At 39.1% G+C, this 19,334-nt stretch overlaps 1 protein-coding gene and 1 long non-coding RNA gene across 2 annotated transcripts; one reads left to right on the top strand and one right to left on the bottom strand.

Moving 5' to 3' along the window:
• Positions 1-318: 318 nt before the first annotated feature.
• LOC142164920 (uncharacterized) lies at positions 319-862 on the top strand. The gene is made up of 2 exons (XR_012696006.1): positions 319-554; positions 646-862. It is a non-coding gene; the product is annotated as an uncharacterized LOC142164920 (long non-coding RNA).
• Positions 863-1,294: 432 nt separating this feature from the next.
• On the bottom strand, positions 1,295-2,987 carry LOC107778956 (uncharacterized). The gene is made up of 4 exons (XM_075223973.1): positions 2,766-2,987; positions 2,610-2,665; positions 2,406-2,558; positions 1,295-2,189 (listed from the first exon to the last, which is right to left on the bottom strand). The coding sequence occupies exons 1-4, from the start codon at positions 2,985-2,987 to the stop codon at positions 1,295-1,297; spliced, it is 1,326 nt and encodes a 441-aa protein (XP_075080074.1).
• Positions 2,988-19,334: the final 16,347 nt, after the last annotated feature.

The following is a 19,334-nucleotide window of genomic DNA, read 5'->3' as shown; positions in this document are numbered from 1 at the left end:
TACGTTAGCTTCCAACCATATAACTTAATTTGAACAGGTACAATCGGCAATATTACCATGCTTCGTGAACGCTGAGAAGGAAAGTACAAAAGAAAAAACATGTCCAGCGCATTAACGGATAACATAAATTCCACACTTTTCTCCAACCAAATTAAAATCTTATTCGCAGAGACGGAGCAAGAATTTAAATTTTATGTGCTCTAAATTTTAGGATAGTGACATCAGGTATCACTAACTGGTTATGGATTTAATTTTTATATGTATTTAGTGAATTGCTCAACACAAATATAAAGTTTGGACTAAATTAAAACTACTGGATTCGGCTGAATATGTGCGTATTCTTCTAGCTCCGCCCATGCTTATTCGTTCTTGTATGGACTATAAATATACAATCAAATAGAGCATTAGTCACTCAAGAATTCTAAAGCAAGTTAGAATTCACCAGTACAAGTTTGTTGATTCAACCATGGTTAAGGCAAACAACTATACCATCAATTCCTTAGTTTTAGTCCTCTCTTTTCTTCTCATTCTAACTTCATACCAGGGACTTGCAGGTATATTTTAGTTTAATTTCCACTTGTTTCATAAGTCTTTTGCTTATCTCTGAACTTACGTTCTATTTTTCTATGTTATATTTTTGTCTAGAGTTTTTCAAGGGAACAAATATTGACAATCCTGAATGTCACAACCTATATGCAGCACAAGTTGGCGACACTTGTCAAAGTCTTGTGGAGTTTTTCAATCTGAAAGCTGAAGACTTTAGTACCATTAATCCAAACCTTAACTGTGACAAGATTTTTGCGGGTCAATGGCTTTGTAGAAATGGAACCGTATCTAATTGAATCCTATTCATGACCATCAATATTATGCTTATTATGACCATCTAAATTTAGATGCAAAATATCCTCGAATTATTATTAGGTAAATAAGTAATGTTTAATGCTATTTCTATCCTTCTTTACGCATTGTTGAACCAAGGTTTTATGCTGTAGCATGTGATGTTTCCACATTCATAATGAAAACTCGATCCCTTGTTTTGCTATTTTTTTCCGAGGTTATGTTGGTTATGATTTAATAATTATGTTTTTTTTAATTAAAGTCCAAACACCCAGGTTTTCACCCCCTGTGGTATTGGGGGGTTTGGCTGGACCCCTACCACGTCTATTTATATAAACAAAAAGTGTACACTGAGGGGGACATAAACCTTACCTCGAGAATACTTTCCTACCTTAAGAGAGGAAGAGTCTATGGGCAAAAATACATATTAGACCATTTCCTCTCACTATACACCTAATTAGCTTACAAGAAAATTGGATTTTTCATATCTAATTCTAAAGGACGGGACCTGCCACATATCCATGAAGAAAGGGCCCTTGGCCGCCTTTGGAATCTGTCTAAAATCAGTATGTATGATGCCTTCGTTAGCTTTGGTGGCCTCTTTAGCGAACCAATCTGCCACTTGAATTGCTTCACGAAGGCAGTGGTTAATAGGTGCCCTGCAGATATCCAGAGTATACAATAATTTTTCGGCCTCTTGTTTCAGCTTGTTGTTGCTAAGAGTTTTGGTCTGTAGCATGTCACCGATCATTCTCAAGTCCGATTCCACAATGAAGTTCAATATTCCTTTGTTTTTGCACCACTCACACCCATATTTGATAGCTTTCAATTTTGCTTCACTGACACTATTACATATGATTGGCATCGAGAAAGCCATTACAAAGCCTCCCTCTTCATCCCTAAGAATTCCTCCAATCCCTGCTTTCCCATTCTGTTTGTTAAGGCTTCCATCAGTATTTAGCTTTAGAAACCCACTGGGAGGCACCTCCCATAAGACACTCTTCCATATAGGAATAGGTTTCAGATCTTCAATCATCTCACAATTTTTGTACCAGTGAGAGTGGGTGTTAATAGAGGGGTATTTCTTGTTGATAGCAGCGTTAATGTTCCAAATAATTTGGGACTTCATCTTGTAAAGAACAACTTTCTTACCTTCTCCAAATTTGCAAGATGTATAGCTTTTCCATAACTCGCAGGAGATAGTGATAGGAATAATGTGAAGGATCATTTTATGGACCAAATTCTTTGGTTTCCTCTGCCACCATTGATTGAGAGCACTACTAATGGAAGTAGCTTGATGCCGAATTTCCAGAGGATTTTCAAAGAATTCCCATAAATGCCTCGCGGCCTCACTATCAATGAAAACATGATGCAAACTATTAGATTGTGGGCTGTTACAACAGTTTCACCTTGATGCATGTTGATTGCCAAACTTTCTAATGGTGTCATCAAAGGGGAGATTTTTTTGGATCATTCTCCAAACACGAAATGACATTTTGAAGGGGATACAATCGTGCCATACTTTGCTCACAAGGGGATTTTTCTGGTTGATAGTTCTAACAATGTACCAGGCCGATGCATTAGAATAATATCCATTCTCCATGAGTTTCCAAATGGCTTGGTCATTATTGTTCTGTTTCCCTCTAGAAATGATGCTTATATGATGAACAATATGGGTGGGCAGGAGTTGCTCCAATTTGTGCGTATTCCACTCCTCGTTCCTGAAAAAAATGAAAAACAAGAAGCTTACCAGAAATGTTAGTGTGATTGACCACTTTAGCAAGTGGTCCTTTACCTGTCCAATTGTCCCACCAAAAGCTGCAGTTGCCTATGTTAATATTCCAAATGATATTATTTTAGACAATGTTTCTCATATGAAGAAGAGCTTTCTAGGATTGTGAATTGCCAGAGCTAATAGCCTTGTTAACAGGATGAGATCTACTACAATATTTAGCTTTTAGGTAGTCAGCCCATAAAAAAGGACATGTTCTGAACCTCCACATTCTTCTAATTTCGATATCACCCTCCTCAGGAATACAAAGGTTTTTCCACGAATTCCAATGAAACTTATTTTTGTCACCAGTGGAATCCCAAAGGAATTTTGCAAAGTGCTTTTCAATCAGATTAAGCGGAGCTTTTGGAGGGTTCATGGCTGAGAGGGTGTGTAGTGGGAGGGATTGTAATACATTCTTAATAATGATCATTTTACCTCCGTAGGATAACAATCTTCCTAGCCAGCCACTGATTCTTTTAACAATTTTAGCGACCATCTCCTCAAAGTAACAAATGTTCTTCCTTCCAACATATATAGGGCACCCCAGATAATTGATAGGAAACTATTTATCCATGAACTTAGTGACTTCTCTGATTCTGTTAATTCTTCTGGATTTGGTATATGGAGCAGCTATGAAGAAACTTTTGTTTGCATTGAGCTTCTAACCGAATGCCTTTTCATATTTGTGAATCTGTTTCATGATCAACTTGATTGTCTTGTTGTTTCCAGTTGAGAAAATGATATTGTCGTCTGCATAAGCAAGGTGATTAATCCTAGGCCCTTTAGTTATCATGGTGAATGGAGTGAATTATTCATTCTCATGGAGCTTGTTGAGCATTATAGTCAATACTTCCGATCCCAATATGAATAGTAACGGAGATAAAGGGTCTCCCTGTTTCAACCATTGGGAGAAAGTAAAGAAACCATTCCTAGTGCCATTTAATATGATCGAATACCAAACATTGGATAATATCCCCTGAGTCATGTTGATACATTTCTCAGAGAATCCAAACTTCCTCATCACATCATTGATGAACTCTCAGGACATTCTATCTGTTACATCTCGCAATTTTCGTACGTTAAAAATTTGTTTTTCAGTTAACCGACGTAGGCTCGGGGATGTGATCATCTTGGCATTAACGTACTTACACTATTTATAACAAGCGATGAATAATTTTTATGAAGAATAAAGGGGTACACGGATTAACGAAAACGAGTTTCGTTGAGAATGGCCAATTTGGAATAAAATACGGGTCGAACGATAATATTCAATAATTATAAACTAGTACCATTCAAGGTACCATATGACCACGGTAGTATAATATATAAAGTATATATGAAGTATTTTTAAAAATAAATAAGAATTTTAAGTAATTTGGGGTAATTTTTAAATTATGCTGGTAATTGGTTAATTACCGGATAACAGGACATTACCCTATTAACTAATAGGTGGATAAAAACTTAATAATCATTCCCCCAAACACGTGGCAAGAGTCCACCATATCAAGAATGTGACTAAGTCACTTATTCCTAGGTGGCAACCTAGGCATAAATGAGAGATAATGACTAATTTGGTATATGCTAAGATTCAAATCAAAATGAATTCAATATAATGTTTCCAAACTTCAAAAGATAGAAACTTTGTTCCTCTCAATTCTCAAAGACGCTTTCCTCTCAATTTCAAGAAACCAGAATTGTTTCGTTCCAATATTTTAAACCAGAAACAAGTTTTAGTCCATTAATTTTTAAGAAGCGGAGGCAAATTTCGTTCAATCAACGAAGGTTTTCCAAAGAAATATTACACGGAGTTTTCCCTACTCCAGGTATGTTATGGTCCTCCCTTCTTTCTTTTGGCATGGTCCAAATTATACTGAAGAAACGAGCAAATACACATTTTCTATAAATTACTCTATTCATAGAAATAGTAGGGGTGTCTATATTCTTGATTCCCCATGAGAATTATTATTATCTTCTGTTCATGGGTCTTATAATAATACGCAGTTGGAAAAGTTTATCCGGAAGGAAATATCGAGATTATTATGTATTTTTCATGTATTTTACTCATTTATACATGTGCATTGACCCTTGACCAGATGGCGTTATATATGCGTATATATGTAAATATATGTATATGGGATATGGGAAAAGGCTACGACATTATATACACACCACCACCTGAGCAACTGGTATATGATGATAATGTTGCCCACAGTGGCTGAAATATGATTCAAACGGCGTTATATATACGTATATATGTATGTATATGTATATGGGATATGGGAAGAGGTTATGACGTTATATACACATCACCACCTGATCAGCTGGTATATATTGATGATGTTGCCCACAGTGCCAGAGACGATATGATGAGATGCCCTCAAGGGCTTGATGATATTATGTACACCCATACCTATGCATGGCACGATATTTATATGCATGTGCATGATACTATAAACGTTTCAAAATTTACAGAGTTATTCAGATTTAAAGGTATTTCTGTATTCCATGTTTCATCTATGTCTTCTACGTACTTATTTTCATGCCTTACATACTCAGTACATTTTTCGTACGGACGCCCTATTTCACGGGGCCTGCGTTTCATGCCGCAGGTGCAGGTAGGAAAGCTGACGGTCCCCCTTCTTAGGATTCTTGATCAGCGAGAGTTGGCATGCTCCACTTGATCCGGAGCTGCTTTTTGTTTTGGTATAATACGTTTATATATGTATATGGGTATGGCGTGGCTCAGTCTCGTCTTTGTACAGTTATGTTTCTATTAGAGGTCTGTAGACAGTATATCTAGTTGGGTTATATGTGGCCTTGTCGGCTTTCAGTTTTGGATGTATAATTGTCTATAGTAGCTTTGCTGGCTTGCCCACTGTATTGTGCTTTTATACGTACATATGCCTGGATGGCAGGTTTCTTCACGAATGTTATTTTCGTAATCCAACAGATGTTATACAAGTTCATATCTTAGATGCATTCTTAGGGGTGTTTGACAGATAGGACTCAGGAACCCGTTGCAGCCCATCGGTTTGAGTCGTGACAAAAGTGGTATCAGAGCAGTTCTGTCCTAGGGTTGTCTACAGACCGTGTCTAGTAGAGTCTTGTTTATGGGTGTGTCATGCACTACACTTCTATACAGGAGGCTACAGGACATATAAGATATTATCCTCTCTTTTTATTTCAGATCGTGCAATACAAGAATTCATGTTCCTAATGATACATTATATTTTCAGCAATGCCTCCAAAGAGTACGGTCGCCCAAAAGGGAAAGCCCGTGGCTGGTGAGACTACTAGTCGAGCGCCACGAGTTACCAAGGCTCGGGGAGAATCTCATGGTGAGGATCCATCTCAGACTTCACATACCCCACCTTTTCTAGAAGAGCTCCGAAGGGCACCAGCTCCAGCGCCCGCCCCTGTACATTCAGCACCTCAGCCGGATGCGCCAGGTCAGGATATGAGAGATGCTATTTAGTTATTGACCCGATTAGTAGCCGCACATGCTCGACATTAGGAGGCAGGTATTGGTCACACAGATAGGTCCGTGAGTGCGAGGGTTCATGACTTTATTAATTTAGACCCTCCGGTATTCACTGGAGCAGACCCGAATGAGGACCCTCAGGTATTTATTGATAGAGTGCAGAGGACGTTACGGGTAATGAAGGCCACTACGAATGAGTCAGTTGATCTAGCTTACAATAGACTTTGAGATGTTGCAGTTAATTGGTACGAGTCTTGGGAATTGTCCAGAGGTGAGGATGCCCCTCCAGCAGTATCGCAGGGGTTTACAAAAGCTTTTCTTCATCATTATCTGCCACCATAGCTTAGGAGATCCAGAGTTGATAGGTTCTTGACCCTTTGACAGGGAAATATGAGTGTTCGGGAGTACAGTATTCAGTTTGATTTGTTTGCTAGGTATGCTCCCACTATTGTATCTAACATGTAGGATCGGGTTCACCGGTTCGTGATGGGATTAGAGCCTCACTTGCTTAATGATTGTATGCCGATTTCACTTAATACAGACATGGATATTTTTCGTATTCACGCATACACTGAGGGTGTAGAGGAGCGTAAATAGAAATAGAGGGCCGATTGTGAGCATGATAGGGCCCAGAATAAGAGAGCGAGGTCTTCAGGTCCTTTTGGTGAGTTTCGAGGTGGTCAGAGGCAGTAGTATTCAAGATATCCATCCCATCCCTCGGCTAGCGCACCCCCTCAGTTTGACGATAAGAGATTTGATCATTCTACATATTCAGGGCCTGGTCAGAATTTTAGGGCCTCGGGCTCTCAGAATAGGGGTGAGTCAAATCAGATGAGGCCACCCTTGCCACGATGTACTCAATGTGGTAAGCAGCATACCGGGCAGTGCCGTATGGGATTAGATGTTTGTTATACTTGTGGTTATCCGGGCCACATTATGAGGGATTGTCCGATGAGAGGTGATGCAAGCATAGCTCAGCCAGCGGGATCTGTAGTTGGATCGTCATCATCAGTACGCCCCCTAGGCAAGGTCCCCAAGCACCAATGAGTCGTGGTAGAGGCATAGGTGGAGCATCTAGCTCGAGTAGCCCTCATAATCGCATTTATGCGTTGGTAGGACGAGAAGCCCAAGAGTCATCGCCTGATATTGTTATAGGTATATTATCAGTCTCCTCCGACGATGTATATGCAGTGATTGACCCAGGTTCCACCTTATCATACGTTACTTTGTTGGTTGCTAGTAAGTTTGAAATAAAACCTGAATTGGTTAAACCTTTTGAGGTGTCTACACCTGTTGGGGACTCGGTGATAGCTAAACAGGTATATAGGGGTTGTATAATAATAGTTCATGGTTGACATACCGTAGCAGACTTAATCGAGTTAGATATGGTAGAATTTGATGTTATAATGGGTATGGATTGGTTGGCTTCTTGTCATGCCAATGTTGATTGTAGATAAAATATAGTCCGATTTCAATTTCTACGGGAGCCTGTTTTGGAGTGGAAAGGTAATACGGCATCACCGAGAGGTAGATTTATTTCCTATCTCAAGGCAAGGAAGATGATCAGAAAGGGCTATATTTATCACTTAGTTTGGGTTCAGGATGTGGAAGTAGAGTCACCAACCATTCAGTCTATCCCTGTGGTAAATGAGTTTCCAGATATCTTCCCTGATGAACTTCCGGGTCTCCGGCCAGAGCGAGAAATTGAGTTTTCTATTGACCTACTACGAGATACTCATCCAATATCTATTTCTCCCTATAGAATGGCACCCGCAGAGCTGAAAGAGTTGAAAGAACAACTAAAGAACTTGCTTGAAAAAGATTTTATCCGACCTAGTACTTCACCGTGGGGAGCACCTGTGTTGTTTGTAAGGAAGAAAGATGGTTCTTTACGAATGTGTATTGATTATAGGCAACTGAATAAGGTGACGATCAAGAATACCGAGACCGATGATTGACGACTTATTTGATCAGTTGCAAGGTGCCAAGTGCTTTTCAAAGATAGACTTGAGGTTCGGGTACCATCAGATAAGGGTTAAGGATGAAGATATTCTAAAGACAACATTCAGGACTAGATATGGGCACTTTGAATTTTGGGTTATGTCGTTCGGTCTGACCAATGACCCATCAGTATTCATGGATTTGATGAAACGTGTGTTCATGCCTTTCTTAGATCTGTTTGTAATTGTATTTATTGACGATATATTGGTTTATTCTCATTCAGAGGATGAGCATGCTGGTCATCTGCGTATTGTGCTCAGAGTTTTACAAGAAAGAAAGTTGTATGCAAAATTTTCTAATTGTGAATTTTGGTTGAACTCTGTAACTTTCCTTGGGCATATCATTTTGGGTGAAGGCATCCGGGTGGATACACAAAAGATTGAGGCAGTAAATACTTGGCCTAGGCCCACAACACCGACAGAGCTTCATAACTTTCTTGGTTTGGCAGGTTATTACAGGAGATTTGTGGAAGGATTTTCTTCCCTTTTAGCACCTTTAACAAAGTTGACTCAGAAGGGATCAAAGTTTCAATGGACTGATGCTTGTGAACAGAGTTTCCAAGCATTAAAGGATAGGTTAACTTCAGCACCGGTTCTAACGCCCCCACAAGGGACCGATGGTTATGTTATCTATTGGGACACTTCAGGCGTTGGATTGAGTTGTGTGCTGATGCAGCATGGTAAGGTTGTGGCTTATGCTTCTAGACAACTAAGAAAGCACGAGAAGAACTACCCGACCCAAGATTTAGAGTTAGCAGCGGTGATTCATGAACTAAATATATGGAGGCACTACTAGTATGGCATTCATGTTGATATCTATACGGATCATAAGAGCCTCTAGTACATCTTCAAGAAAAAGGAATTGAATCTTCGTCAAAGGAGATGGTTGGAGCTACTTAAAGACTATGACGTTGATATTTTATACCATCCGGGGAAGGTGAGCATAGTTGCTAATGCTCTCAGTCGTAGATCTACGGGTAGCCTATCGTATTTGCAGCCAGAAAAGAGGGGAATAGCCTATGAGGTTCATCAGCTAGCTAGTCTTGGAGTTCGGTTACTGGACTCAGGTGGCATTGGAATTACTCTTCATGATATGGCAATGTCCTCTTTAGTAACTAAAGTAAAGGAATACCAGTACAGGGATCATGTGTTAGTTCATTATAGGGATACCACCCTTCAGAAGGGGAAGATGCCATTTGAAATTACAGACGATGGGGTCCTCAGATATCGAGGACGATTATGGGTACCTAATGTTGCAGGGCTACGTCGGTAGGTTATAGGAGAAACTCACTATTCCCGTTATTCTATCCATCCAAAAGCGACAAAGATGTATCATGACAATATATTGGTGGGACGAAATGAAAAAGTGTTGTCCCAAGAACAGGTGAAGTTTTGAAGAATGACAAATGAACTCAGTCATGGACCAGGTCCATCTTGTGAAGCACCGTCATGATCAACCTACACATGTGAGATGCACGTGAAGGAGACAAGTCCTACTGATCAAGCAGCAATATCTCCTGATCTGATCGAAAAGGTTGCATACTGGATAAGGGGAGAATGTCTCCTTATATGAATAGAACACAATCCGGATAAAGAGAGTGTTAGAGTTTGATATCTTCAAAGACTCAACTATGATAGAACATCATAAATTGAGTCCCAATCAAACTCTGATTTTTAACCTATTAAATGACAGTGATTGTTTTCTTTTATAGGTATTACACAAACGCAGAAATTAAACTAAATTGAAAGCAAAATAGCAAGACGATTTTGCAAGAAATTTATGTGAGATTTGAGTGTGCACTCCTCAAGCTACTTAAACGAGATAAAGAACCAGTTCCATTGTGTTTTTTTCTTATTCTAGTTCAATTGTAGTAGGTGGTTTAAAGTTGTACCTTTCAGCTTTCATAGAAGCAATTGTATTAGGTACTTTGAGTGTTCAAATTATAAGCTAACTTGAAGTTGTCGCAACAGTTGAGGCTGTGTGCTATAAGGGATTAGAGTTAATCCTTAGGTTTACAAAGTGTTTTTGTAAATGCTGTTTTGGCTCAGTGATTTTAGTGGAAGTTTGGGAAAATCCTACTGAGTAGTAGGTCGTGGTTTTTCACATTTTGAGCCAGGTGTTTTCCACGTAAAAATCTCTGTGTTCTTTATTTCATGTACTTTTTGTTCCGTAAACAGTAATAGTTAGAAAACATAGAAGAACCAGGTTCTTCTAGAGCAAAAATTGGGTACCACACAAATCACCCCCCCTCTTGTGTAATATTAACGTTTAGAATATCAATTGGTATCAGAGCGGGTTATCCTTGAAGAGGCTAATACCTTAGGAAAAGATTAACATGAGTGCACCACCTGGGAACTAGGAAGAGCAATTCACTGCTAGGCCTCCACTTTTCAATGGTTAGTACTATTCTTGGTGGAAGAACAGGATGAGGGAGCACACCATAGGAGAAGACTATGAACTCTGGTACATAGTCATTGATGGTCCTCTAGCAACTACTAAGAAGAATGCTGAAGGAGTGGATGTGCCAAAGACAAGAGCTGACTGCACTGCTGAAGACCTGAAGAAGTGGGAGAAGAATGCCAAGGCCAAGAAATGGCTTGTGTGTGGACTAGGTCCAGATGAGTACAATAGAATTCAAAGATGTACCGTTGCTAAGGAAATCTGGGACACTTTCAAGTGGCTCATGAAGGAACACCTCAAGTAAAGAGGTCCAGAGGAATACTGCTGTATTCTCAGTATGAGAATTTCACCATGAAGGAAGGAGAAACCATCCAAGAGATGTATACAAGGTTCACCACACTAACAAATGAATTTAAGTCTCTTTGAAGGATTATTCTTGAAGAAGACAAAGTTGAGAAGATTTTAACAAGGGTTCTGCCAATCTCTTGGGAAAGCAAAATCACTGCTATTTAGGAACATTGCTACTCTCAAGCTGGATAAACTAATTGGAAACCTTACTGCCTATGAACTGAGAAGGCAAACCATGAAAATGGATGCACCAAAGAAGGAAAGAAGTCTAGCTCTCAGAATTGCTGAAGGTTCAAATCTGGAGGATGATGAAATGGCTATGATCACAAGAGATTTCAAAAAATACCTGATGAGAGGAAAGGGTTCTTCAAGAGGTACAACCTTCAACAAACCAAGAGCTCCTGAGAAACAGACCAATGAGGGTTGCTACAAGTGTGGTAAGACTGATCACATGATCAAGAATTTCCCTTAATGGGAAATTGAGTGGAAGAAGGAAAGGGCTGAACAAAGGAACAAGAAGAAGGAACAGGTTCAACAAAAAAGGAACAAAGGATCAACAAAGGCTATGGTTGCTGCCTGGGGAGAAACATCAGATGAGGACTCAGAAGATGAAGCTGGAGATGAACAAGCACTTATGGCCATCAGAGAATCAGATGATGAATAAGAGGTAAGTATTCTTCATCTCAAAGACAAGATTAAATTCATATCTAAAGAAAGGTTGTCTGAGCTACTGCTAGACTTCATTGATGAGTCTGCGATAATTAACAATGAGAAGGAAGAGTTGTCTAGGGAATTTATGATCCTAAAAGCCAAGTGCAAAAATGTAGAGTTTAGGGCTAATGAGAGTGAAGGTGAAAATACTGAGTTGAAGAACCAGGTTCTAGAACTTGACACTAGTGTCCTAGAACTTAGGTTTGAGAACTTAAAACTGAAACTAGGAACAGGAAAGAAGAAAGTTGATCACACACATCTCACCTAGAAGAAAACTTAGGAAAAATGAAGGATGAGCTGTTCAGAAAAGATGAGCAGATAAGATTATTAAAAGAAGATATAGGGAAGGTAAAACATGAACTAGACAGAACTTGCAAATGGAACAAGGCTTCTGATGCACTCTCCTGGCTACAAGAACATCACAGTAGCAACAAAAGAGGACTTGGTTATTGGACTCAAGCACCTAAGTGGGATCCTAAAAGCAAGTACCTCACTTTTCCTGAGAATAAAATTTGCACACACTGTGGCAAGATCGGCCATTACAAAAATGAATATAATGCAAAAGGAAAGGCCAGTCAAAAGAACAAAACTTTTGTTCAAGAAACAAATAGGCTGCCTGGGTAGACTAGAAAGAATCTGATTTATCCCTTTGCCCATAGAAAGGGACCCAAACTAGTTTGGGTTCCTAAGACTAACCCTTGAATTCTTTTTGCAGGTCCAAGTGAAGGGAAGCAGCCAAATATGGTACATGGATAGTGGCTGCTCAAAACATATGACTGGAAGCAAGAACCAGTTCCTTTCACTTGAGGACTTAAGGGGAGGCAATGTCTCCTTTGGAAATGGAAAGAAAGGTGAGATCATTGGGGTTGGAAAGGTAGGTAAGATAGACTCTCACTCCATTGAAAATGTCTACTTGATAGACGGATTGAAATATAGCCTGATCAGTGTGTCACAACTATATGACAGAGGTAACCTTGTCGCATTCACCTCTACTAAATGCTTTGTGATTAACCTTACCACTGACAAGATTGTTTTGCAGGGAAAAAGAGTTAACAATATTTACATTGTAGATTTGTCTATTCTCTCAGAAAATGAACTAACCTACCTAAGTGTGTTGGATAATGATCCCATCTTGTGGCACAAAAGACTTGGTCATGCCAGTCTGAATCAGCTAAACAAATTGGTTTCTAAGGACTTGGTGATAGGGTTATCCAACATCAAGTTCAAAGAAGACAAAGTTTGTGAGGCCTGTGCAAGGGGGGAGCAGGTAAGATCATCTTTCAAAAGCAAGAAAATGGTAAGCACAACCAAGTCATTGGAACTGGTCCATATGGATCTCTGTGGTCCAATGAGAACCATGAGCAGAGGAGGAAATAAATATGTAATGGTACTTGTTGATGATTATTCTAGATTTACCTGGGTATTATTTCTAACATTTAAAGATGAAGCATTTGACATGTTCACTTTCTTTGTTAGAAAAACTTAGAAACAATTAGGAAATCGACTTGCATCAATTAGGTCTGATCATGGAACTGAATTTGAAAATGCTAAGTTTGCTGAATTTTGTGATAAAAATGGTATAGTTCATAACTTCTCTGCCCCTAGGACCCCTCAACAAATGGAGTAGTTGAAAGAAAGAACAGGACTCTTGAAGACATGGCTAGGACTATGCTTCTTTCTAGTAAACTGCCCCATAGCTTTTGGGCAGAGGCTGTAAACACTGCATGTTACATTATCAATAGATGTATGACTAGACCTCTTGTAGAGAAGACTCCATATGAGTTACTTAAAGGGAGAAAACCAAATATATCCCATCTTAGGGCATTTTGATGCAAGTGCTTTGTGCACAATAATGGAAAAGACTCCCTAGGTAAATTTGATCCCAGAAGTGATGAGGGAGTATTCTTGGGATATTCTTCATATAGCAAAGCATATAAAGTGTTCAATAAAAGAACTTTGTGTGTAGAAGAAAGTGTACATGTAGTATTTGATGAAACTAACATTCTTTCTGAGAGACAGGAACGTGAAAATGAAGCCATTGGATTGGTAAAGGATTTGACTGAAGCCTCAGGACAAGTCAAAGTGGCACCAAAAGAAGAAACATGTTCTTCCATCCAGAGCAACCTGATAGAGGGAACTGATCAAAGAGGAATTGAAATAAATCCCCTAAAAGAACCTATTCATGACCCCGTTCCTCAGCAACAGAACATGGGAGAAACATCTAGCAGAAACCAGTTGGTTGTAAAACCTCACAAGTATCAAAGTTCTCATCCTATTGAGAACATTATCACTGATCCAACATCTGGAGTCAAAACTAGATCACAATTAAAGAATCTGTGTGCTTTTGATGCCTTTTTATCTTTTATTGAACCTAAAAATGTTGTTGAGGCTTTGCAAGATGCAAATTGGGTGAATGCAATGCAAGATGAACTCAATAAGTTTGAGAGAAGTCAAGTTTGACAGCTAGTTTCAAGACCCAAGGGTCAATTATTGATACAAAATGGGTCTTCAGAAACAAACTTGATAAAGATGGAACAGTTACAAGAAATAAGGCAAGACTGGTGGTCAAAGGTTACAGTCAAGAAGAAGGCATAGATTATGATGAAACTTTTGCTTCAGTTGCAAGACTAGAGGCAATTAGACTCCTCATAGCCTTTACAGCACACATGGAATTCACTCTTCATCAGATGGATGTCAAAAGAGCCTTCCTGAATGGCTACCTGAAAGAAGAAGTGTTTGTAAAACAACCTCCAAGGTTTGAGAGCAAAGAATGTCCTGAGCATGTGTACAAGTTAGATAAGGCTCTCTATGGACTCAAGTAGGCCCCAAGAGCATGATATAAAGGACTGTCCAAATTCCTACTAGAGCATGGTTTACAAAAGAGGTAAAATTGATAGTACCTTATTCTTAAGGGAAAAAGGTAAGGATCTCTTTGTGGTACATATATATGTTGATGACATAATATTTGGGGCCACTACTGATAAGCTAAGTAAAAATTTTGCATAATTAATGGGGAGTGAGTTTGAAATGAGTATGATGGGTGAGCTTAACTTCTTCTTAGGCTTGTAGATCAAACAAAGTCCTAATGGAACCATGATCTATCAGAAGAAGTATGCAAAAGAGCTTATCAAAAAGTTTAAAATGGAAGAATCAAAAGAAATAGACACACCCATTGCAACTGCCACTAAATTAGACATTGATGAACCTGGTTCATCAGTTGATCAAAAGTTGTATAGGGGTATGATTGGTTCACTCTTGTATCTTACTGCCAGCAGACCTGACATTGTTTTCAGTGTAGGGCTTTGTGCTTATTTTCAGGAAAATCCAAAAGAGTCTTAGTTGACTGCTGTCAAGAGGATACTAATATATCTGAAAGGCACTACTGATCTGTGTCTTTAGTACCCCAAAGGTAGTAATTTCAATCTAGTAGGACATGCTGATGCTGATTATGCAGGTTTCCTAGTGGATATGAAGAGCACCTCAAGTATGGCACACTTCCTTGGTTCATGTCTAGTGTCATGGGCTACTAAAAAGCAAATTTTGTGGCCTTTCTACTGTTGAAGCTGAGTATGTTGTTGCTGCCTCTTGTTGTGATCAATTGCTATGGATCAAACATCAGCTAGTAGACTTTGGCATTGAAGTTGGTTGCATTCCTATATTCTGTGATAACACTAGTGCTATAAGTATGACAAAAAACCCTGTTCATCATAAGAGAACTAAGCAAATAGATGTTAGGGACCATTTCTTAAGAGACAACTATGAGAAAGGTTTGATCTCCATAGAATTCGGTGCTACTGATAAGCAAATTGCTGACATCTTCACTAAAGCACTGAGTAGAGAAAACTTTGAGAGGAATAGGTTGGAATTAAGGATGATTAAGATCACCTAATAGATCCAGCTCAGAATGCACAAAAAAATGAATTTTTTTTGGCTAGGAATTCTAACCTTGTGTAAATATCTACATTAATTCTTACTCAGTTTCATACTTTAATTAGTATACTCCTATGATATGTGTATATATGACTCACTGATCTCTTACAATATTTTCTCTATTATGGCATTTGAAGCGTGTTCAAGAGAGTTTTATATGAAGAACCTGGTTTATCAGTATGTGTTCATATGAAATCTCAAGTATGTTTTCTATACTCTGTACAATTATAAAGATTAATAATTCAATCATGAGTAGAAGGCCTATACTTGTCAAATTCCTAGAAAATTCTATCCGTTGAGCATTGAACCAGTTCCGTCCATCTAGAACTCTAAATCGTGATTTTTGCCAAATATCTAGGGAAGCCAAATCTATCATTAAAATTCTAGAATTTCAGTTTGATTAGACTTCTATTTGACCCCTGAAAAAGCTGTCGTTACTTATTTAACGTCTAATTCGCTTTAAATACACACCACATCTCCAGTCTTCTTCATAATTCTAAAACCGTCAAAAATTCCTCTTCAATTTTAATTGCTCTCTTCTCCAAAATTCCCAAATTCTCTCAAGAAACGAAGAATCATGTCTAACCCATAAGATCATATTGGCACTCCTCCACCACCATCTCCCTATAATTCATCCTCATCTACTCCACACAGTGTATCTCCAAAACCTAGGTTTCGAAGGCAGAAAATGCTTGCTCGAAAAACTGTAGCATCTGGGGCTCTGGGGAAAGTTTTAAATGAATGGTTGAAAGCTATCCAAGTGAAAAAAATCCCAGCTCCAAAGTCTGATTCTAGTTCTGAGTCTGAATCCTTTCAATTAGCGACTGAGGGAGATGGACATGGGTCTTCTGACTCTGAAAAGACTCAAGAATCTCATTCTGAGGTAAGTTCTTCAGTGGTTGAAAACTTAGAAACTAGGTTTGTTCTAGTTGGACCCATTAAGGATGTTGAGTTGCCTGAGATGAGTAGGAGTGGAGGTAAAAAAAGTCTGAAAAAGAAAAAAGAGAGAGAGGGTGCATGTAGTGAAGAGAGGGGAAAAGGGAAGGGAGTAGTTCTTGCTATATGTGGGGTTGCATAAGATAGGTTAGATGAGAGTGGCATGAAGTGAGGGGGAAGTGGTTCTGGGAAAGCAGTTGAGGGGTTGGTTCATCTAAGCAAACAAAGAGATGAACTTGTTTCATCTACTGAAGAAACCTTGGCTGACCTACTAAAAAAGGTTGGGGAAAGTTATGACCTAAAGAAACGCAAAGCTACTACACCAAAAGCCCCAAATGTTCATAAGCCGTCCAAGAAAAGAAAAGCCTTATCCCCAACACCTACTGCCTCTTCAGTGCCTAGGGGTAGAGCCACAAGAAGCAGGGTAAAACAGAGTGAAACTGATCTACAGAAGGCTTTAGAAGAAAGCAAGAAAAGGAAAAAGGATTAGGGAAAGGTAAAGGTTGGAGAATCCTCAGAGGCTGTTGAGGAAGAAGAGATGGAACTGGTCCATCAAGAGAGGGGTACAACAATGGAGGTTCCTACACCCAAGCCTAAGAAACCCAATACTTCCTCCAAGAAGTCCTCCTCTGTGCCTATAGCTGCTGAACCCACACTATACAAAAGGACAAGATCTGCATTGAAAGCTAAACAAACCAAAGTTTCTGATGGTGATGATTGGAGTGGAGAAGAAGAAGAAGATGAATCTAAGAAGGAACATGATAAGCTTGCCATTTTTGGCAGAAGAAAAATCTTAAAAGGTAGATTGTTGAAGGACCTGGTGGAACCAGGGATGATGAGATTGGTAGACTCTTTGGCTGCTTAGATGGAAGGACATGGTCCTTCAGATGGAAGGTAGGCTATCTAGAAATGAGTTGATTGAATTTATGGCAAATCCTGCTATTAAGGATGGAGTTGTCAGTAGCTAGGTGAAGGGAGTTCAAGTGTAGTTTGATGCTGTGAAACTAGGAGAGATTTTGGACATACCCTCTGAAGGGTTTGATGACTATACTAGGCAAAGGTGGCCATGCCTGGACTCCATCCCCACTGCCCTTGAAATCACCAAAATGTTCTGTGATTCAGAGAATGTGAATGGAGCCAGAGCTGTGCAGAAAAGTGAGATAAGGCCTCAGCACAAGGTGGTGTTTGAGTTTGTCAACAAGTGTTTTTTGCCAAGGCAGGAGAGAAGGCACACTGCCAACTACATGGATCTGGTTCTTATGGAATGCCTGGAGAGAGGAAAGCAAATCAACTGGCCTACCCTCATAGTCAAATTGCTAGACAGGGTCATAAATGGTTCCAAGGCTCATGCTACCCCATATGGCTTCATACTAACCATAGTTCTGGACAGGCTCAATGTGCCTCTGAAGAAATGGGAAATGGCCTCGAGCAAAGAACACTTTAGCATCAAAAATCTTCTTGCTTGTGACTATCCAGTCAATGCCATCCCAATTGAACTTGGTTCATTCTTGAGGACACCCATCAACACCAAGTTTAGGACTTTGGTTCAGGAATGTGCAGCTAAGGATGCTGAAATTGCTAGGCTCAAGGCTCGTGTGGTTGAAGTGGAAGCTGAGAGGGATGGTCTCAAAATTGAGCTTGAAAAAGAAAAGGAGAAGAATGATGGAATTCTTCAGAACATGCTGAATCTTCTCCAAACTCAACCCTCCAGTTCCTCCAAGCCTTAGGACTCCCAGTTTCTGTCTCCTGAACTAGTTCTAGTACCCCCAATGACCCAGATTAGGGATTTTTCTATTTTTGTTGCTCATGGTTTGGATGCTTATTTTTCTTTTTGTGGATTGTTAGTGGGAACATATCTCTCTCAATGACAACTGTTGTTTTCTATTGTTCAATGATTATTCTGACCTTGATAGTTTAAATATGTTTGTTTGATTACTGATGATTGCACCATGATTGCACTTGCAGTTGCCCCAGTGGCCATGAGTACTTATTAAAATCTGGAATTCACACTATGTATGCAACTTTTCAATGATGCCAAAAGGGGGAAGAGATATTGTGCTTTACACATTATTCTGAAATAAATGATATTTATAACCTAATTAACCTAGTCCTTGATGAAAAGAAAATTTTCTAAGTTTAGTGTTGATGGTTAAGCTGAGTTCTTACAAGTTTTTTTATCAGAAAAAAGCACAGAGTTTGTCATCATCAAAAAGGGAGAATTTGTTGGCCCAAAAACATGTGAAATTTTGAAGAATGACAAATGAACTCAGTCATGGACCAGGTCCATCTTGTGAAGCACTGTCATGATCAACCTACACATGTGAGATGCACGTGAAGGAGATAAGTCCTACTGATCAAGCAGCAATATCTCCTGATCTGATCGAAAAGGTTGCATACTGGATAAGGGGAGAAAGTCTCCTTATATGAAGAGAACACAATCCGGATAAAGAGAGTGTTAGAGTTTGATATCTTCAAAGACTCAACTACGATAGAACATCAGAAATTGAGTCCCAATCAAACTCTGATTTTTAACCTATTAAATGACAGTGATTGTTCTCTTTTACAGGTATTACACAAACGCAGAAGTTAAACTAAATTGAAAGCAAAAGAACAAGGCGATTTTGCAAGTAATTTATGTGAGATTTGAGTGTACACTCCTGAAGCTACTTAAACGAGATAAAGAACTAGTTCCATTGTGTTTTTTTCTTATTCTAGTTCAATTGTTGTCGGTGGTTTAAAGTTGTACCTTTCAACATTCATAGAAACAATTGTATTAGGTACTTTGAGTGTTCAAGTTATAAGCTAACTTGAAGTTGTTGCAACAGTTGAGGCTGTGTGCTATAAGGGATTATAGTTAATCTTTAGGTTTATAAAGAGTTTTTGTAAATGCTGTTTTGGCTGAGTGATTTTAGAAGA

The sequence above is a fragment of the Nicotiana tabacum genome, chromosome 10 (genome assembly GCF_000715075.1).
Source record: "Nicotiana tabacum cultivar K326 chromosome 10, ASM71507v2, whole genome shotgun sequence".
Taxonomy (NCBI): Eukaryota; Viridiplantae; Streptophyta; class Magnoliopsida; order Solanales; family Solanaceae; genus Nicotiana; species Nicotiana tabacum.
This window is presented reverse-complemented; position numbering and strand designations above follow the sequence as displayed.

Excerpts from the sequence above, each read along its gene's own strand:
- LOC107778956 (XM_075223973.1), bottom strand. The coding sequence starts at position 2,987 with ATGAACCCTCCAAAAGCTCCGCTTAATCTGATTGAAAAGCACTTTGCA. Across the intron at positions 2,666-2,765 it reads ATTGTAGTAGATCTCATCCT|GCAACTGCAGCTTTTGGTGG; the intron begins GTTAACAAGGCT and ends ATATTAACATAG. Across the intron at positions 2,190-2,405 it reads TATTCTAATGCATCGGCCTG|TGAGGCCGCGAGGCATTTAT; the intron begins GTACATTGTTAG and ends TTTCATTGATAG.